At 34.0% G+C, this 23,039-nt stretch overlaps 1 protein-coding gene across 7 annotated transcripts in view; it reads right to left on the bottom strand.

Annotated features, from left to right (window-relative positions):
- Window positions 1-23,039, bottom strand: part of ANKS1B (ankyrin repeat and sterile alpha motif domain containing 1B) — a 439,567-nt gene that overhangs the window by 302,049 nt on the left and 114,479 nt on the right. For all 7 annotated transcript variants that reach the window (XM_038180703.2, XM_038180699.2, XM_038180684.2 and 4 more), the window contains one exon: window positions 6,825-6,990. In XM_038180703.2, coding sequence (XP_038036631.1) covers window positions 6,825-6,990 — 166 coding nt within the window. The remainder of the gene's footprint in view (window positions 1-6,824; window positions 6,991-23,039) is intronic.

Below are 23,039 nucleotides of genomic sequence, written 5' to 3'. Positions count from 1 at the left end.
ATCTGTTTCTTTTTTCTGTTCTCATGAGCGAGTACAGAACTTCTTGGATCTTGAAAAAAATACACAGGAGATGTACACACTATTGTTCCTATGTCCAAACATAATTAAGTGGTGTATCATGCTAAAAAGTTCTAACTTTGAAATAAATCCCTCATAGTAACTGAAGATATTTTAAGATCAAGAAAATAAATTAATAATTGAAATTACATTTCTGTGGTGCTGTATATTGCAAAAAAACAAAAAATGAATTTGAGAAAAATGAATTACAAAATGCTAGAAAATACTTTAAAATAAAAATGTATACTTTTATAGTTTATATTATAGAACAGCAAACACTCTCCAGGCTTAATTTTCATAATCTTTTCTTTTATATTTAAAAGGTACTTAATACGTATTATTTGCACTGAAGAAAAAATAACAACATGGATTTTAAAGAGCTATACAAAGAGCTATTGTATAGTTTGTTCTTCAGCCAGCACTCCCTTAACCTTTACTAAAATGTCATGTGAAGTTAAAAATTCTAATTGCAAACATATGCTAATGCATTAGATGAAAATGCTTTTGGTGTGTAGTCCATACTGTGGCAGTAGGAATGATAAATATGAAGCATATCATAAATGAAACTCAGTCAGGAGAAGGTAGATCTGGTTTCCAATACACTGTGTTCTGGCAATGATTTTCATCTTGGAGCTCTGAATGTGATCCTTAAATCTTTATAAATTAATCTGTTAAGTAAATTGAGAAGTTCTGTGCTATAGCCAAATTCTCTCCATATGGCTCAGAAAAAGGTTAAAGGAAGACAAATAAGAGCAGAGAAAAACTTTATACAGGTCTTATAACTAAGGTTGTGCAAGGTATGTCACTATGAGTAAATTACTGACTGAAAAGTACAGCTAAAAAATTGTCTCATAATTTACTATTTTCATTTCAAAGTAAATTTCACTAGAAATCAGTTAAAAACAACAAACATTAAAAGTATTTTCAGAAAGATTAATATAATGCTTATTATATTAGAAAAAAAGGTATCTGTTTTTTGGTTCAACTTTTTCACATGTTTTTATAACCCTGATAGCTTCACTTTCCTCTTCTTACACAAAAGAAGGGAGAAATACGAGTATGCAGATATTATAATCCATATTTCAACAGAGGCCAGTACTTTAAATGAATGCACATAGGCAGAAGTAAGAAAAAAACACCTATTCTGTGATAACAAGTACACATCTTTGGAAGACCTCCATGTGACAATTTTACCACTGTATGGAGTACTCTAGCCACCATAAAAAAGTGTATCTATAGACATGCATGTGTTAAATTAGGTTAAATTTCATAGATTCTAGCTGTTTTCAGATGACTCTAGATTGATTGTTGCACAGTTACTCTGATTGATAAGAGACTACCTTCCTTATTATGCTCTTCTCTCTATACAGCTAAGAAGATCTTTCTTGATCACTGAAACTATTTAATCTTGAGAAGTTAAACTGAGGGTTATGTGTTTAAGTGCACTACATCCTACTATCTCTGTTTAATATAGCGTGTTTAAATGAAATACAGCACCCATTCAGCACCCAGCGGCCATTCTGTTTGAAGCAATTTGCTACGTGGACTTCAAAATGTTAGTGCATGATCCTTTAGATTAGTTATAGTTTCAAAATGATGTGGCATAGGAGACACAGGCTAGCCTATTTAATTGCCATTCCATAAAACAAATTGAAGGGCAAGCAGAAAATTTTGTATATTTGGCAGTGTGATTGTTGCTTCTTAGGCCATTTTGCACTGGTTTACATACAGCTAGAAAACAGCTGCACAATATTGAAGGTATAAATTTGTTACACAAGAAAAGATGCATTTGCTATCTAAATCTCAATCTGGGGAACAGAACTGTCCAAATATTCAGAAAAGTGCTGTGAAGATTTGTTGCTGAAGAAATCACAACTCATCACCTGACAAACAGTACTTTATTTACCAAGCCAAGTATTTGATGATCTGGGAAACTCTGTAGAAGATTAATATTTTCATTTTAATAACAATGTTATCACAGCTAGGGTATTTTTGATTCAGATTTCTAAAGAGCTGTCTACTAGATATCTGTATGAGATTGCTGACACAGTGTTATATAGCAAACACAAGAACGTAAGCAGAGGTGAGCAGACACCTGTCTGTGGCTACAGATTTTCAGATCCCTAGATTCCTTTTCACTGTAGTGATAGAAGAGGAGGAACTCCAGGCTGAAAAAGCAAAATAAATAAATAAATAAATAAATACTTTAAAAATCACAGCAAATAGGACAACTTGGAGACAGTTAACATATTGTAATAAGTGACAAATGTCCATGACAAGTATGATGGTTGGACCAGATGATCTTGGAGGTCTTTTCCAACCTTAATGATTCTATGATTTTTTACTAGTTTCTCTTCTATGATTATGAGATTATAAGAAAAAGGTATAGTTCATTATAGATTTATTATCTTGTATGATCATTCCTACAAATTAATGGCATTTAAGTGCCAGTATGTAATTTTTCTAAGTATCAAAGATTTCGTGGCTGACCTGGGAACTCTTGACTATGTAGTGGATGAGAGCTCCGCATAAATGAAGTACCTAAGTATTTAACTTATTTCTCAGGTGGATTTTGCAACCTACACTGAGTTCTGCACTGCTGCAGCTGAGATGTTTCCAGAGGTCTGCTCAATCTTCAACCACTCTAAGATAACATCTGGAAAAAGTAGGTTCCCTGAACCTACTAGTTCAGAACCTACTCTTCTCCAAGAAAGATTTTCGTGCAATACACAGATAGGAATGTCTCTTTCTGTTATAAATATGCTGCATTAAAACCTTTGTTAATCTGCATGGACAGATTGACTTTCCCAAAAAAGGATATTTTTTCACAAGTTCACACACACACACACACAAAAAAAAAAAAAAAGTCTGAAAAAGTCCTCTCTATTTCCTAATGATACTTGATGAGACCTAAGAACAATTTAAGTAATGTACTGAACACCAGTCATTATTATTAAAATTTTAGCACCTAGACTGCCACCTAGTCTCTCAGGGACCTTCTGCAATAGAAACTATAGAGGCAAACTGAAAGAGATATGATCTCTCTAATGGGAGAGAAACACACTTAATCCAGTGATTTTACTTTATTTTATTTGTAATGTAATTTTTAATATGTAATGTAGTAATGTAATTTGTAATTTTATTCTATATTTCTGCTACATAAAGTGAGTATGACACCAAGAGGTTCAAGGATGAAGTATGGTAAAAGAGTCTAAGGGTGTAAGTTAAGGCCGTAAGGGTCTTCAGCAGCATACTTCCAAATACAGCATGGTGTTGCAGCCAGATTTCTGCTACCAGCATTCTAGACACTAGATAACTGATAAAAACAACACTGACATCATGAAGATACTTGACAGAGTCTACTTTAGCGTTACAGTTATCCAGTACCTTGAGCTTCAGACATTTATTAAGATTTTACACCTATCTGAGGTAACAAATTTGTTGCTAAGAGTTCAGAAAACTTAATTACATCCTTAAGATGAACTAATACAATTTTATGGTTATTTTTCAAGGTTAAATATTCCACATCCTTTTTTTTTTTTTTTTTTTTTTTTTTCCCTGAAGGAAAAAAAGAAGGAAGTCTGAAATGACTGGTAGAAATATCCACTGTAAGAAATGCAGATGCTTCTCAGGAATAGCTTAGCAGAAATATTAATAAGATTGATTTATGAATCAATTAATTTTGTGAGACTGATTTTATGAGATTCATTTATTAAATCTTCAATCCAAATTTACATTTTACTTAACAGAAAAAAAATGTGTCAGAGTGCAATATTTCAGAATATTCCTATCAAGTCTTAACTGTTAGTTTAAAAGTAATGAAACTGTGGCAGAGATGCCAGCACATCATCAGAGGTTGACAGAGATGTCAACTTTGTCCTATCAATCTACTGCAGAAACAAAGACCAGCTCAACTCAAACTCAGACAATCCTTTTTTTTTTTTTTTTTTTTTCTCCTCTTAGACCAGTCCTAATGGGAAGCAATTGTTTTAGCTGCCAGTATAAACCAATAATGTAACTGTTCTTTGTATAGAAACCTAATTTCTGGCAAGCAGGCAGACATAGAACTCACACTATATGGGATTTAAGAAGTGTAAATAACAAACTTAGTTTACTTTCTGTCCAGTTTTTCTCCACTACGCCTAACAACCATTTGCAATTTGGTGCATGGAGTTCTCATCCTCCGTTATTCCCCACCAGTTCAAGAATAACATTCAGGAAATTAAAAATAATACAGCAACCTACAAACCAGTCTTTTTCTCCCCAGTAGATCAGAGAATGATAACTGGAAAGGTAATTACTCCCAACCTGTCAGGTGTTTACTGGCAAGACAGATAATAGTTACAACATGCAGCTCTATAGCATGAAAGGCCAGCCAGAATGAACTTTTCTCACAATCCCGGAAATTCAGTGACTAAGTACAGTCAGTCTCATTTCTACTTGGCAAGAGTTAGTAATGCCCCAGACAGTGGGAAGAGTTCATCAGAGCATCCTACCACCTGGGGAAAGGAGACTGACAGATGCAATTTTATGTTCAAAGCATTGCCTCATGCTCTGAAAATGAACACTACGCATGACACAGAACAGCAATTTGAAAAAGAGTATTCCCAAAGTCAGCAACTCTTAGTGATACAAAAATAGGAAATTTCAGAAAAATAAATAAATAAATAAATAAATTCTTGTTTTAAATGAATGATCTCTGCAATCCTGCAGAACTTATTCAAGCAATAAATGTGCATGAACTAAACTGGCAGCCTGACATTCACATAGAATTATGCATATTATTAAGTAACTTAGAACTGTGAGTGATATGTCTGGTTTTATTTGGGTCATTTCTGGTGTAAGATAGCATTCAATGTGATTACAAATATAAGTTACAAGCCATTCCATTAGATAATTACTATATTTATAGCTTAAAATAAAATCACATTTTGGAATTTGTTCATCTACACTGCCAAATGTTCTTCCCAATAAAATGCCAAGGAAAAGAGCAGTATATAGGAACATTAAGACAGAAAGAATTACAATACATTTGTATTGTTAACTTGACTTTGTTATATATTACAAAGATGAGGGGTGCTCCATGGACATACCACAGCTTCCTTAATTACTCTGTGGTCCTCTGATATAATCCATTTTTAACCATACACAAAACATATTTTCAGATTAAGACCTAAAAATATCCTTTTTAGCATCTGGTTTACAAACTAATTTTAATGGACTTACTATGCCTATCAAAAATGCCTGTGCTCACCAGACAGCACTTTTCCAAAGCCTGTTATTTTAACTAGTGAAAAGTCCATCTGCATTTTTTCATACTAATTACAGTAGAAAGTTTTGCAGTTGAGCCCCATTTTCTATGGAGTCATATAATGAACTCCCTCAGCCAATTCATGGGGCTGAGGCACTGTATGGCAATCTTCCCATTGCAATAAGTATGTTTACAGTGATTAATCAAGTACAAGTCTGAAAAAGAAGGATAATTTGGCATTTTCTTCCTATAGTGAACAACAAACCATAAAATTGTTCAGTGCTGTTCTGTATACTCTGCTAATTTTTTAGATTTTCAGAGCCAAAAAATCATTGACAAAGTAAAGCGTCAGTTACATGCACAGTTGTACTGATGTTTGGGTCAGATTCTGATTCATTCTGTGCAACTCTGCAATAAAGATGTTATCCTATCTTGCGCCACCTCTTAGCTCATTGTTCATAACAGGTTGCCTCAAGCCACCTTCTGCCTGGATGGTTTGGTGAGATGGGAATTATGATCTATTCCACCTCAGCTTACAGAATCCAAAGCTGTGGCTTGATTTTTGATCCTTATATACTATGCCTGATACAGGCACAGTATCACTCTTCTAGTTCACCTGTGAAATAAAGTAGGTGCCTCCACTTATGCAGAATAGATATGTAACATGATGTAGTCAATAATCATCATTCTTGTAAATTTCCCAAATCATGACTCATAATCAAGATAGTATAAGTCAAAAAGTCAACAGACCATTTCAAATAGGTTTGTGCTGCTGAGAACTCTCAGTTGTCAAAGAAGTCTCTCTGTCCAATTACTTACAGTGACACTACTATATTCTGAAATTCCTGTACCAGGTGGTGACTAATGAAGAATTCAAGCGAGGGTAATGGAAGAGAGCATATGATTTTGTATAACAGAATAAACAGAGTCCTTACAGATAATATCATTCATCTGACTCAGCATAATTTTGTTGTTTAGTAACCACTGTACCTTCACTGCTGTTTAAACCTGTGTAATGCAAATAGCAATCTACCAGACTGAAAAGATATTTCAGTGTAATTTAATAACTCTATCAATTCTTTTTCACTTTTACATTTTCAAACAGGGAGCGGGTCTTCCTTTATGTAACATGGAAACTCAGAGTACTTTAAATTCTGAAGTAGTTGCATAATGTTGCTAAGCACTTCATTAAAAAATCTGAAACAAGTTCGTAAATAGATTATTGCAAATGACTGGGCTTAAACAAATTTGATTTTTAATGTTGACTTTTCACAGTTGTCTTATGTTTATCTAGTAAATTATTTAAACCTCTGCTTTATCTTCCCTCCTATAGCATTTTGATGTTAATCTTTATTCTGACATTAAGCTCTTATGGTTGCTTATGAATGGCTATAATCATGCTGAGATAAGTTAATATAGTACTTTATTCTTAAAAAACGTAAGTAGGTGAAAGTCTACACCTCCTACAAAATTACACTTACACAAAAGACTAGGTAAAGAATTATTTGGTGTTTACCTGGTCTTGAGGAAGGTACTCTTGCTATCTCTAGGGAACATGGCTTTTTGGTTACTGCTATGTCTACTGAATCACAAAGACTGTTGTCATTTTCTGAAGGAACTGCATCCAGAGGTGCAGAGGGTATCGTTTCCAATGCATAACCTCTCTTCTTTGAATAAGATTCCTGAAATGCAAAAAAAAATAATAATAATTAGGTAAGAGATGTTTATCAGTTGACAAAGGCAAAGTAACTGGCTATCAGGGTTTAAAATTCCACAAGTTAAATACTACATTCTAATAAAATCCAAACTGTAACAGATTGGAAGGATTATCTACATGCTCAAACAAAGATAACATTTCTTTTTTTGTTTGTTTGTTTGTAGTGTTGTTTTTTTTTGTTTGTTTGTTTTGTTCTTTTTTTTTTTTTTGTAATATAGTACTTGTATGGTTACAGAAATATTTTTATTCAACTGTTACATTTATCAAAAGCTCCAACATAGCTGGTGTTGCCATATCTTCTTTGCTAGATTCTAATTCAGGGGATGTCTTTTATTCTTTTTTTTTTTTTTTTTTTTTTTTAAGATTATATCTTATCAAAGAGACAATTCCATTTACCACTGCAATTATTTTGTCTTTGGGGATGCTTTTACAATATGCTTATATTATATATAAGAAAGCTAAAGATGTGCCACCTACATTTTGATGTCAGAATCCCAGGATGTGAATGAAGATGACTAACTTCTGTATATTTGAGTGAGCAGCAATAATGGCACAAAGTCCCTTAACAGTTATACATACAGTGAACTCCCAACATTAGGAAATGCTAAGGGAGGGTAAAAGGGCAAGAGCTAGAAGTTTTGGTAGAATGCTGAGCTGTCCAATCAAGCAGACTGTCTCTGTAAGAAGATACCATACAATTCCAATGGCATTTCTTGATGTGTGGTTTTGTTTTGTTGTGTTTTTTTTTAATTGCATCTGAAAGCAATTACATCGTCAAAGATATTCCCAGGCATATAGGACATATGGATGACTGAGAATGTCAAGCACTTTACATAAATCAAATATGATATAATAAAATGGATAGATATTATCATAGTGGTACTTAGTGGTACTTAGTAATATAGTAATATAATAGTGGTACTTAGAAAATGACTGTAGAATGTGATGACCAGCGCAGGATGTGGAATAACACCTTTTTCTTCATATCACCTAGCATAAACTGTGGCTGTGGATAACAGTCCTTTTTCGTAGGTGAATGATTTATAGTGTTAGCAGATCATTACACTATTAAACTTCTTGCAGTTTTTCCCCTTTATTGTGTCACAACTGGATTTTTATGAGAGTTCAAAACCTGGTAGCAATTTAAAGACTCTAGAAAGAGAGTGCTGAGATAGCAGCAACAGGAGACCTGCTTCAAAATTGTACATGATGATCCAAATTTGGATACAGTTGATCCAAGTTTTAAACATCTCCCAGGTTAACAAGGTGCTGAATAAAGAATTTGAAAATGAATAATGGAAAGAATTAAAGGAAAAATATATATATATTCAAAATGGTTGCATCTCTTCATCTTTGACCCTTTCTTGTTTATGTTTAGTCATAGTATGAGCTTCTTGCATGAGCAAGATATCTATATGTTTAAGTTCTGGGACTCCAAAGACAAAACAAAGAATTAGACAAAGTTTGCAAGTGAGCCAACTGAAATTCAAAATACAACTTTTCAAACTTCAGCCATCTTATTCCTTAAATGAAGGAAAGCAAAAATTATTTCTGCAATCCATATCCTCTGTGGATAAATATAAATTTTATTATAAAAATATTTATTAAATATATTATAAAATGTATTTATTAAAATTTATTTTAAATATAAAACATATTTATTTACTTATATATATATATTTATTTTGAATCCTGTGAATTACACTTGCATAAAATGAAGCATGGACATTTTGAAGAGTATAAGCAAAAGAAAAAAGCTTACAAATACACAGCTTTATTAGTCAAATAAGTATGCATGAGTTGAAACCTTAGGCTTAAACTCAAGAAGACTTTAAAAACCTTGCAATTTATAAATAATAGCACTGTTAACTTTGTAATACATTCCTGACTTTTTATCACAATAAATATAGAAAATATTTCTCCCAAGACTGTATTGTATAGCATGGAGGCACTGAAGTGGCCAAAATGCAACTGCAGATCAAGGAGAAAGTTCTTTCATATCTTGAAAAAAAGGAATTGCCACCTTGCACATTTAAGTCGTCTGTATCAAGACACAGGTAAAAAATTCTTTACAAGTACAATGACTAAAACAGCAGACTTCAATTTCATCCTGTACATGCAAGTTTCTACAAGAATAAGTCAGAATGCCAAAACCTTAGTAATAGAGAATCTCTCTAGAGAAGCCCATAAAGGTTTATTGTAGTCTTAAAATTATCACTAAATACTGCAGCAACACCCTTCCCAGCTCCTAATTCAGCTACAGAAAATACAATTAAAATGGATATAGGAAAAAAAAGAGAGAGAGAAGACATTAGATTTTATGTCTCTCTCTCCCAGTACTCTGTAGACTAAGTCAGCCAACAGGGATGGCCCAGAGAACAGTGAAACAAGCACAAGACCAACAAAAGAATATAGGACTTCTCCTGCCTACAACCCTTTAAGGGCCCCGCACTTCTTAGTTAAAAGGTGCTGACTTTGCATTTCATATCCATTAACCAAACTTTCTAAAATTACCTTCTCCAGTTGCCTTCAGAGCACATGTAACTTTTTTAAAGGTTGTATGCACCCTATTTTTTTTTTTTTAGCTATCTTGCTACATTTGATGTCCCCTAATTCTTCTATTTTGGGAGGCAACAAATGGTTGTTCCTTACATATCCACTTGTGATTTCACAAACCTCCATCACACACTACCTGGTTCTCTCTTTTAGAGAATGAGAATTTCTAGTCTACTCACACAGGTGTTCCAAGCTTTAGACCATCCCTGTCACCCCCACCCTCTCAGTCTTCAGTAATGTGACAGGGTTCAGATTTTCACATGGCATTCGAGATGGGACTCACCAAGAAAGCCCTTAGTGACATAATGATGTTCTCCCTTTTGTACTCTATTTCTTTCCTAATTGCTTTCAACACTTTATTCAATTTTCTGAATATTATTCAATATTGTATAATTAACATTGAAAGAATATAAATGTCAGAGAAGAATACATAAAAATGATGGGGTTAGTGGGAAAATGGCTGTAATGTAAATCACTGACAAGTAAATTCTTCCTAACTCTTTCCTTGAAACAGCAAATATGATAATTTCTGCCAAACAGAACTCAAATAAGTTAGAGTCAAAAAAAAAAAAAAAAAAAGTTAATGATTAAAAACACCTGGAATTCTATCAAATTAACAATAAAATGAAGATGTTAAACCTTAATTAAAAAGTGTGCTTGTAGCAAAACACAAAAATTTCATTGCTGGAGGAAAGCAATGTACTCTTCTGGTTGCTGTAACGTTCTCCATTTTGCAGGTACTGTGCACATTCTAGAAAGTTTTAAGCTCTAAAACCATTCAAGTTAGATGTTAGCAGATCACATAAAATTATCTTCAAGCATCAAGCAATGTGATTCTGTATTTTTTCTAAGATTAAAAACTCTTCAACAATCTTCTCAATAATACCAGTTCTGTTGTCTCACGTCACCCACTATAATGTGCAGTAATTCTACAGAAATACTACATATGTCCTAGGAATTTTCATCTGCATAATAAAACCTTTTAAAGAAATACAAAATTCCATAATAGTTGAGCAATCTTTAGTCCTGAAATCAAATTAACCTGAGTTTAATTTTTAAAATTCAAAGATGATCCAATACCAAATTTCTGCAAGCTCTTCCAAAAAGTTGAAGATGACAAACGTAACTGACCACCCGCTATAATGTCAGAATTACTTCTTGTTTGAAATTAAAACTTTATAAAAGTAATGTGCTGGGTTGGTACATTAAAATGAGTACTTTAGTGAAAAGGATAAAAATATATACACAATAGAAGTGAAAGAAAGAGTGAGAGGGGGTGAGTCACTGGGAAAGTATTAGAGAACAGCTGCCCATCCTGTTAAGATATAAGTTAGCTTATTATATAATAAACATCAATTTGAGACTCAAGTTGTGGACAACATGCCAGGAAAACACCAAGCCCAGAGGTATTTGGCCAACCCAGACGTATTTGGTCAACTGGGTCTCTTCTGAACATATACTGGATGGTCTAATGTATACCAGCTGTAATCCAAAACCCAAATAGGACTAGAAAACAGAAGAGGAAAGAAAAAGGATGTGACCGTTGACCAGTGGGGGTGAAAGTGCTTCTAAAAAAATAAATACGGTGATTGCAAGTGGTAATTTACAAGTATGAAAAAAACAGTATTCCATTCCAAGAGCATATCTTCAAAACCTACATGATTTCAAGTTAGGCCTTTTCTCCATGTTTCTGCCAATCTTTAGCCTTCTAAAGATTTGATTAGTCATCAAATCAGTCTGAATCAGTCTGAATGACAGATGCTCAAAGAATGCAATATAAGCAGTATATAAACTTTTTATGACCTGAGAACAGAAAGGTATAGTGAGCTCAGTAAGCGTCTAATCTGAAATGCCATTCTGACAAGAAGAAAGAATTCGTCTTTAATGGATTTTTTTTTCACACCATCCATCTCCTATCCTACAGAAATCAGGTCAAGTTTATTATTTCAAGTATATTATTATGTGAAAAATACATCAGAGTCAGACATGACTGCCAGATGAGCAATAGCAGAAAAGCCACTCTTAAAAGATGGGCTGTTGCACATAATTTGCTATCATTCATCATTTCTCTACAGTGACAATTCATGGAGGTATGTTGTGTTTCAACAGATAATTCTTAATTTCTGTATAACTTAGAAATTCTAAATTTATGAACAGTTGCCTTGACCTCCTGTGGTCTAGCCTGTTCACATTTGAAGGCCACACTGTATCCTGTTATTTGAAAACTTGCTGGAACTGGATTTGCTTAAGTCTCTCTTTTGATGTATGACTTCATTGTCATTAAACACTAACTGTCATCAAAACTTATGTGAGAAATCTAATAAGAATCGCAGAGGTTCGATTATTATTTTAGCCTTAAGGAACTTTATTAGAAAATATATGGAATATGTATGTCCCTATAAATACTTATACTTGAAAATATAATTTAAGGACACTGACCTAGAAAGAGAATGACTAGTAGGCAATTTCAATGGCCTTATTGTTGGATAATTCAGATTTTAAAGAAAAATCTAAGGCTATAATTACTGCTGCAAACAGATAAGTATGATGTGCTGGTTTTCCTTTTTTTTTTTTCTTTTTTTTTTTCTGGATAACCCTTAAAGGAGAAATGTTCTAATAAAAGTACAAAGGAAGACTGCAATGTATCTGCCAACATTAGAAATTTTCTTTTTCATTTATATAGACAATGACGAACTGCTATTAAATTCTTACCCTTAAATTCTGCCTAAATTCTAACCAACATAGTAGACTACATTCTGCCTGGCCTATCTTTATAACATTGTCATACTTCTGTTAATATGTCTTTGACGAGTTATTGATTCTAACTTCACTGCCAGCCCAAAGCTGATGATTACCATGAGCATGAAGAATGAGTATTGCATTTACGACATTCATGTATTTGTGTCAAACATACTTCTCTATGCTTGTAAACAGATTGTTATATAATGTTGTCTGATTGGGAAACTTCATACTGAAATGTTCTTGATAAATCACCAAAGGTTGTTGAGAGGAATCAAGAATTCAATCAAGAAAGAAGTCCCAAAGGGACTTCTGATCAGTGACCGAAGATAACTGGACAGTTTTTTGCTATGCAGCAAGATGGCGGGAAGAATGCCTGAATCTGAACAGTGTTGTGTGAGTATGTTACAATCATGTACTGAGAAAAAATAATTAGAAATATTTCCTATGTCATCATAACCCAAAACCACAATTAGATGGTGAAATATTTATTTTGACTTCATCTACACTGAAACAAAGCAGTAATATTACTGTAATTTCATGGCTAGTAAAATCTCTTTTATCTATTGCTAATAATTTAACCCAAGTCATTTGTATAGTATCATGTAATTAGAATCATTTTTCATGAGTCAAACTATGATGAATGTTCATTGTTATGACAGCTAGAAACACTTGAATATGTAATTTGTCACAGAACAGATAATAAGGTTCACTTCATGATATATTACAGATTTTGGAAAATCCCCAATAATCTCATTTAATGGTAATGACATCAGAGGATCTACTCTGGTCTTCATGAAATATTTATAATAAAGATTTGTAAAGAGCATTCCTTTCTACCCTCTTACCAAGTTTCTGAAACTGTGGCTTTGCTGTTGTAGGACTAATAAATGTCCAAAGTTATCCAAAATAATTCTTTCCGTCCAGCACCTGAAACAGCAGTAGTGATAATGTTTCAGTAGGTCATTCCCAGAGCTGATAATAATGTTTACACAAAAAAACTGGGAGGTTTGATTTCTGTATATTTATATTATTAGAAGCGTAAAATAAAGATGATGCATATTTTGTTCAGAAAGCGTTCAAGAAAGTTAGATTCACTATTTCATTTTTTTGTCTGAAAGAAAAAAAAAAAAAAAAGAGAGAGCATTATTTACATGGCACCCCAAATGTAGGTTTATTCTCTCTTTTTCGATTGTGTTGTTAAAAATCTAATGTTTCATATGAAAAATCTGCAGATGTCAGTCCTTGAGAGCTGAAGGTTCCCACAAAGTTTTACGATGCGTAAGTAACTAATGTAACCTAAATTACAAATGTCTTAAAATTGGGGTAAATTGTGAGCATAATGAATGCATTGTTAATCCCAGCAGCAGAAGCATATCCCTATATCTTAAGGAGAGTTTTCATAATTCTATCTGGCAGATACTCATAATTTCAAATGACTTTATATTGTTGTAGTCACGCTGCATGTTTTCCCATGCATGCAATATTCAGGCCATGAAAAAGAGCAGATGCTTCCTCTAATAAATAACTCACTATGAGAAAGAATGTACTGAGTCTAACTAATCTGGTTTATGCAAATGCTAATGGTTGTGTGTGACAAAGTTAACATAATGCAGTAACTGGTTTAATAAATGATTCTTAGGTTAGCTGAACAAAATGCATTTACAAACTAGAAAGTAATTTCCAGGTTAAATATCCTTCCATTTTTAACACTGTTTTCATGAACAGAGTTAAACAAAAAAAGCATGTCTTGCTTGAATATCAAGCAATAGGAAAATGCCTATTTAAAACAAAGGCTATTATAATAGAAAGATAAAACAAGTAGAAACCTCGGCTCCATGGAAACAATGTTTCTCTACAAGTTGCTTATGCTCTTATACTTAGGTTTTAAACTCCCTCTCTCACAAACACAAGCAGTTAGCTCAAATTTCAGTAAATTTAGAAAAATCATGACAAAAAAAAAATAGAATAGAATAGAATATTTATGCATCACTGTCTGCAATTTGTTCAAATTTCAGTAAACTTACAAAAATCAGGATTAAAAAAAAAAAATAGAATATTTATGCATTACTAATTATGTTAATAAAAACACTGTTTTGATCATTGGCTGTCAAAGTATTTGGATATAGTTTCAAAGACAGAACTTTATATATGAAGGAAGGCCCACACAAATATCTTTTTTTCATACACCACTTTCTCCAGTAAGTGAGAGAATAACTCATTAGAAAATGAGGATCTGGAGTGATGCATCAGAAGAATGAAAAAGGTTCACAGCGTTTCACATTTTCAAGAGGTAAGTTCCAAAGTTCAAAGCACACAGAAGTGTAGGAGGAAGGTTCTTCTGATATTGAAGCCTGAAGAGGAAAGAAACTGCGTTCCTCTTTCTTAGACACTGATAAATGCATACGTACTTCTGTCAAGCTCTGAATTTCATTTGGTAACAGCCCTAAAATTTGAAGGTTGTTATAAACAGACATTTTTACACACTATCAGTTTGTTACGTAATCAGACCTCTTCACCTCTTTACGTAATCAGACCTCTTCACAAAAAAGAGGGAGAGAGAGAAAGAGTGAGGAAAAGAAAGAGAGACTGTTTTTTGTTTGTTTTTGCTTTATTTTGTTTTCAAGAAAAGGGTCATAAGAGTTTTATGGAAAAAGTGGTAGACTCCTGACATACAGGGATGCCAATACTATCTCAATAATGAACTGACAGGTTCATTATGAGCACCACATGATTTTTTTTAAACCGTCAACACTAAATCACTTTCCCCTAAGCTGATAAAATATTTTCCTTTTTGGGTTAGTGTTTTTGAACATGCCTGAGAAAGATTAGGTGTGAAATACGAGAAGAAAGAGTGAATTAGAATTCAGTGTTCTGCTTTTGGGACACAAGGCTGCGAACCATTCATGCTTCCACCTCCACTACGAAAAATCCATGGGCTCAGTCCAGCTCTGAAGCAAATTTTGTCTTCTACCCTACTAAAACTTTTCTAAGGTTTGCCAATCTCATGTTTCCAGTAGAAGCAGAAAACACAAAGTGAAAATAATCTCTCAAATGATAAGAGCCATACCACAGAAAATATTAGATACTGAAAAACCCTGAAGCAGATTCAGTATTTACTGGAAAGCAAATGCAGCAAACATGTTATGAAATCCCCTTCTCTTACTACTCTGTGTTAAGCAGACAGGCTGGAATTTCCTTGCATTTTATAGTTTCACTCCTACCTATAACAGTGCCAGTAAATGAAGAATAAAGGTGTTGCTACAGAGGAGACAGAGGAATTGAATACACCTAAGACCTGGAAGTAAAACACATCATAGAATCATAGAATGCTTTGGGTTGGAAGGGACCTTAAAGATCACCTGGTTCCAACCCCCTGCCATGGGCAGCGACACCTTCCACTAGACCAGGTTGTTCAAAGCCCCATCTGACCTGGCCTTGAACACTTCCAGGGATAGGGCATCCACAACATCTCTGGGCAACTTGTACCGGTGCCTCATCACCCTCTGAGTAAATATTTTTTTCCTGATATCTAATCTAAATCTACTCTCTTTTAGTTTAAAGCTATTACCCCTTGCCATCTGTGTAAATGGCAATTTTCACTACTAACCTAAAACAGAAAATAATCCTAGAAAAGCAAACTGATTTTATTACAGGGCAAATAATACCAGTAAAAGTATTATTGACACCATTTTCCTTGCAAAGCTGTACCAGTGCAGCATGCTGATCCAGAATTTGTTAGTAACAATCTGTGCATTTTTAGAAAATATTCTCTATCTGCCGATGCAGCTTGTTAAGATGTCATGTAAATACTTCACAAATTTGCACAATAGACACGAATGATCTGATGCCATGCAAAATGGATTTAGTATAATCTACAAAAAACATTTTGTATTTCAGGAAAGGGAGTATCTCACGTTTCAAACTTTTCCAGTTTGATATGAAGATTTAAAAATGTAACTATGTTAGGTATAAAAGTTATTATTGCAAGAGTGTAAGCCAAGCCTCTTGGAAGGAACTCCTTCTACACAAGCTACCACCATAAAGTAGAAAGGATGAGGAAATACTTTTCTGAATATTTAAGTTATTGAAAGACATATAATCAAAAAATAACAACTTTGTTATGAATAATACCTTTATCTGGTACAAAGCTGAAGAGAAAATGAGATACAAAATCAATGAGAGAAGAATATTCTGAAATTGCTCTTTAAAGGTCCCAGGAGGTATGAAAAATATGGCACACGCTTCCTAATTAAATAAAACAAAACAATCTTCAAGTGTCTACAAATAAGTATGGTATTTTTAGTGCATACTTTTCAGCAGTGTGAAAACGGAATCTAACAATAAGAGAGATTCAGAGGGAAATATTCATCCTGTAAGTTAGAATCAGTGTTTAAAAACTGGAAAATAAGTTATGGCATTAAAACAGAATGAGAAACATGCGCCATTGTAGTAGACAAATTTTAGTACAATATTGTTTCAAAGAACCCAGTATTTTCCCATTCAGAACTGTAGTTCAGAACTCAATGGGACTCTACACGCTTTGCAGTTTCCTGGCCAGGAATGTGCCAAAAAAAATGTGCCATTTATAACATAGCTATTTACAGATACAAGTTTCATGATCCAGTGCTATCTTTTCATACTGTTTACATATTCAGAAATTCTATGAGGGCTGAACCCAATTGACTAAGACTGAAATATAAGAGCTATATATTAACATATTTACCTAATTCAATACACGTCAATGAAGGAGACATATTAAGCTAAAAGACATGCTACTTCCTTATGGCTCTCTAATTAAGGAGTCCCACTGTTTTATATCAAGGTTTATTTAAGCTTTAATTGTTACCATAATGATCTCTATGGTGTGATAATCGACTTATCTATTGCAAATTTATTGAACAATGGAAACTGAAAATATTGAGATGATATAAAATGAGGTGAATAAGGATTGTAAGGGAAATTATGTTGCATTTTCAATTAAATTTGAACTTAGAAAACTTTCTATAGTCTCACTGCACATTCCTGTTTCAAAAAAGCTAACACAGAATTAGGCATTTATTTGGTCAGTATGCAGGAATCTTGCCCCAGATTTGCAGTCACACCAGCTTTCACTGCAGATATTCTCCTTGAATGCTGTGCAATTGTCCTTCATATGTGAACAAATTACTATGTCAGTGTTTCACACCAACAAAATGCTAAAAAGTATACAAAACTCTTTGCTTACTGATTCTATTTTTTCAGGCTGCGATTCGACTAAGTTAGTTTCTCATACTTCAACAAATGAATACACTTCAAAAGAGCTATGTAACTGCTTGAAGTTAATATATACTTGAATGATTTGAAAACTCATGATCTTTTCAACCTTTTATGATGAGGAAACAGATTTGGTCAGTAGAAATCTACAAAGCAGAAAGACTGCATGTAATGTGGAATACCCTAAAGCTGGGCAACAAGATACACTTGGCAGTGGATTCTTCTTTCTGATTCTTAAACACCTAAATCAGATTGAAAATGAGATTTACATTGTACATTATTACAGTCAGAAGAAACAAAAAAGGTACACTAATCTGCCCACTTTAGAAGTGGGCAGAAAGGAGCACAGGCAGACCTTCTGCTTTGTCAGTTGTGTACCCTCCGTAAGTGCTCCACTGTTTAATTTGCACACAAATTCAGCTCTAAGGCTAGTCATGCAGTCAAACACACCCCTCTACTCCAGGTCTTACACTGGCTGGCTTCCAGTGGTTTCCTGTTCAACAGAAAAGAGCAATCAATTGAAATGAATTGAATCAATCAGAGATGTCTACACTTTCGCATTGATATAGAGAGCACAAGAACCCAGATGGGCTTCTGAATGAACTTTCGGCAGTCCATATTTATTCATCACAATGCAAAACCAATAACTCTGTAAAACCAATCTGAATGAATCAGAATTTAGGCACCTCTCCACATACAAGTGAATTACAACAATCTCTTTAGAAAGCCTTGTGAGTACACAGAACTTCAGCATCTGTCAGATAGAGAGGCTGGCTAGAGAGGAAGCTAGTGGGCTGTAGTACTTAGAGAATTAGGAAGTCAAAAGCACTGAGAGTTATGAATGTAATGCTACATTCAAAATTAAGAATTAAATAGGACTTAACATTGCCTAAAACATCTATTTTTTTCTCTTCTTTTTCACAATATAAAATTTTGTGAATCATAAATTGAGATGTAATAACATTAAAGCCACCTCTGAAATTGTATAGTCAACTTGTTACTGTCAAATTATTAATTTACGTCATTGTCTTCAGATGTACATCCTTCATGCTGAAAAGCTCTGCCAAATGCCTGGTGGATTGTTCTGGTTATAGGGAGAAACATTTAGAAGGTGATTTAAAAAAAAAATAAATCCCTCTTTCTCCAAGGAAAAACAACTACATGTATTATCTATATTATTATTATTATCAGTGTTACTGTTATTTCTATTTATTACAATATTTTTTATGTATCAGGACTGCTTATTGTTTCTAAAATGTGAGCAGAGCATTTGCATTTTACAGCAATATGAATGATTATTAGCATTCTAGGTAGAAAAACATAAAAAATTAAATTCCTCATTTTCTATCTGAATTGCCTTTACGTAGAGGCCTTAAAGTGTCCTGGGGTGCATCAAGCACGGCATCGCTAGTAGGTCGAGGGAGGTGATTGTCCCGCTCTCCTCTGCGCTGGTGCGGCCTCACCTCGAGTACTGTGTGCAGTTCTGGGCACCACAGTATAAAAAGGACATGAAACTGTTGGAGAGTGTCCAGAGGAGGGCTACGAAGATGGTGAAAGGTCTGGAGGGGAAGACGTACGAGGAACGGCTGAGGGCACTGGGCCTGTTCAGCCTGGAGAAGAGGAGGCTGAGGGGAGACCTCATCGCAGTCTACAACTTCCTCGTAAGGGGGTGTCGAGAGGCAGGAGACCTTTTCTCCATTAACACCAGCGACAGGACCCGCGGGAACGGGGTTAAGCTGAGGCAGGGGAAGTTTAGGCTTGACATCAGGAGGGGGTTCTTCACAGAGAGAGTGGTTGCACACTGGAACAGGCTCCCCAGGGAAGTGGTCACTGCACCGAGCCTGACTGAATTTAAGAAGAGATTGGACTGTGCACTTAGTCACATGGTCTGAACTTTTGGGTAGACCTGTGCGGTGTCAAGAGTTGGACTTGATGATCCTTAAGGGTCCCTTCCAACTCAGGATATTCTATGATTCTATGATTCTAAAGTTAAGACTTATTTCACTGGAATTAGCAGAGCATGTTTTCTATCAGTAAACAAAGTCAAAATACCTTATAATGAAAACATACAACAATGTAGTCTTATATATTTCCCTTTTATATCTCAAGCAAGGACTATCCTTAACTTCAATTTCATTTTCTTTGACTTCCAATTCATGATTTCATATTAATTATGAATTATCAATAGTGGAAAAATTCATCAGAATGAGTTTGACATCATTGAGAACTCTTAGCTTTAAACTGGGCTTGGATTTTTGTGAATACATATCTCCTGATAAAGTTCTGTTTGTATGGAAGCCCAAATGGGATTAAGCAAATTAATGCTTATGCTTAGTAGGCTTAAGTAATTTGGTGAATCAGGGTTTATCTCACTTTCAGCCTCAGTATAATAGGTATTGATAATAGAAACAGTTCTCAGTGAAATACAACAGTCAGATATGAAATTAAACCAAGGCACAATCTCTTTTGTACAACAGGAGGGGATTCTTTTGTACAACAGGAGGTAGACTATAAAATTGTTCATTTTAAATGCTCAATTGTCAGTCAGGTCTCTTCAGAAAGAAGTCAGGTTCTATCAATTTTAGAGACTTCTCTAGGGACTTACTCTCACTGTTCTGCAAAGCCATGAATTTGCTTACTACTAAAAATTCCTGAAGAAAAAAAAAAAAAAACTTTCAATTTCCAGTATTATCTTGCCAACAGTTGTCAAATACATTTGTACACTACCAAAACAAAAAATCCAGGCTAATAAAAAAAAAGTTGTAAAATGTCAAGTGCCTTTGAACAGCCTTTGGACAGTCTTATGTACTGGCACCCAGGTACCTCAAATACCCATCTCTTTGTTCACAAAGTATTTTCTTCCTGTTATTATTATAGAAACAACAAATATGAAGTATCTATCATGGATTTTATTCCATAAAAAGTAAGACTGAACTGTACAACCAATTTGGTCAGATTAAACTGGAACTCCTGAGTTTTCAAGTTTCAACAGATTGCTTTAATATTTCAGGTACATAGCTGAAGGACTAACATTAAGTTTTTAATATAAAGTTGAACTTCTTTCATGTACAAAACTATTATGCATTATCACTATCCATTTCCTGTGCAATTGAAACTGATTTTTTGTTCCATTTTCCCTTAATTTTTCAAACTATACTGAAAGCAAAAATTCCCTGATAGTAAATTCTGGTTACCACTAAATTGCAAACCACAGAGTAACAAAATGTACTATACTTACTCTGTTTAAGATCTTCCTAGTTTTGTGGCACAGTATACATGTGCTATGACAGTGTACAACTCAACATTAATTTGTACATGAATGTGAATATTAGCAGTTATTAAGTCTATCTTGAAAACCAGTATGATTAGCAATACTTCAGATAATATCTGACATATATTAACACTTCCAGTATTGTTTGACCTCTCTCTCTGTCTTAGCCCATTTAATTTTTCTATTTTATTGTCATACCAAGAGCCAACAAGCACAAACCAACAGTGCCCAGATCAAATCAGTGCTGGTCAGGGATAACCAATCTTTGACAAACAGTAATTTACAAACTCAAAGAAAAGTGAGTCATTCCTAAATTTTTCAAATATTGAGCTCATTTCAGGTCACATAACTAGAATTTTCTATAGAATTACAGAATGTAGATGTTTACATATAATTACATAGAAGAGAACCCTGGAAGTTATCCAACCTCTTTGTCGAAGCAATATTAACCATTTGCTCAGGTTACTGTAGACATTTTCCGGTCAATTCTGAAAGTATCCAAGGATTAAGATTACCACATTTCTGGTTACATTACATACCTGTGTAGTGGTGTCTAGATTGTGCTACTAGTACAGTAAAAATGCATATGACACAAAGACATCTGAAGTCATCGGCAACTGGAAATTTACATTGGAAATCAAGAAGTTACATATTACATACAAGAACAAAATGCTCGGCTTAATCCCTTAAAACAATCAGAAAATGTAGCATAGCACTAAAATAAGCTGCAATTTTTCCAATATACTTATTTCCCATCACTGTTCAGCAGGGTATAATCATCACCTGCTGATTCTTTCTAGGGAGAATACATACTGCACTTTTCTGTAGCTGCTTCGGTGTGTGGGTGGCATGTTCCTGAAATTACTAATAAAACTTCAGCTTACTCCAGAGACAACAATGTAAAGCAAGAGTTTAACAGAAATATTTTTTTATCAGTAATACAGCTTTCCACATCAACCCTATTTAAATAAACTCACCATTTAATCTACTAAATTAGGAAATATAATCATATTTCTCACTAAATGTTAGAGGCTATATGAAAATATTATAGATAACATAACAATTGTAGTCTGGCTGGTAGGGGACAGAACCAGGACAGCCTGTTTTAGGTATGCCAAAGTGTTCCTGGCCAATGGTGGTCCCAGGAAGATAACTCAGTCTCTACATCGTTCTTATCATAACTTATCAAATTAGTACATCAGCAAAGAAGATAACATTTCCTGCTCTGTAACATATAAATTTGATTAATGCACAAGGCTTTCTATTTCTAATTTTGGTGAACTTCAACATCAAGAAATATTAGTCTAATCTGTTTATTTACCAGCCTAATTTGAAATGTTCTTCCACTGAATGCACTGAGAGAGAAAGTTGTTAGAGAAGTGAAGGATGACACGACTTCTTGAGTACAACTTGTTCAAATACTTTAGCTAAGAGTGCTTATTTGAAAAAATGCTCTTTAGTTTTCTCATATTAAATAGCAAAGAAGAAATAATCCCTCTTCTACAGTCCCTACTCTGTACTTCAGCATTCAAAAAGTAACTGTAACGCTTGCACTGAGGTTAAAATCTATGAAAATTTTTAGAGGCAGCTGAAAAAAGAATAAGTTCAAGTTGGATGAACATGTTAAAATGAAAACATATAATGCCTAATACATCTCACAATATTAACATTCTCCAAAAAGAGACAACATGGATTCATGCTTTCTCTCTCTAGACTGTATCAGCACACAGATTTTTTAGGAATTGATTTGATATCTATGTGAAAACTCAGTTAGCTTCTTACCTAATTTCCTTGTTCATCTCTTATATATCCAGAACTGTCTTTGGGATTGTAAACATAATTGTAACATAATAATTGTTACAATTGTCAGGCTTTCTGTAGAATCAACTTTAAACTGCTTTTATCGGGGAAATACATATGATGAAGGAAAATTACTCCATTTGGCAATATAAATTCCTCTCCATTAGAAACAACTTTTTGAAATTACAATAAAAAGTACAGACAAATGTGATAATCTTCTTGAAGAAGGATGTGAAATACACAATCCTATTAACTAATGCATCAAACTCCAAACTCTAAGTATTCCTATCATAGCCTACACTGAAACAGTATTACAGTTTATCATCTAGAAATGCAGTCTGGAGTCTACTTTCTCTTCCCTCCTTCCAAATGAGGAAAATTTACTTCCACAG

The sequence above is a fragment of the Anas platyrhynchos genome, chromosome 1 (genome assembly GCF_047663525.1).
Source record: "Anas platyrhynchos isolate ZD024472 breed Pekin duck chromosome 1, IASCAAS_PekinDuck_T2T, whole genome shotgun sequence".
NCBI classification, from domain to species: domain Eukaryota; kingdom Metazoa; phylum Chordata; class Aves; order Anseriformes; family Anatidae; genus Anas; species Anas platyrhynchos.
This window is presented reverse-complemented; position numbering and strand designations above follow the sequence as displayed.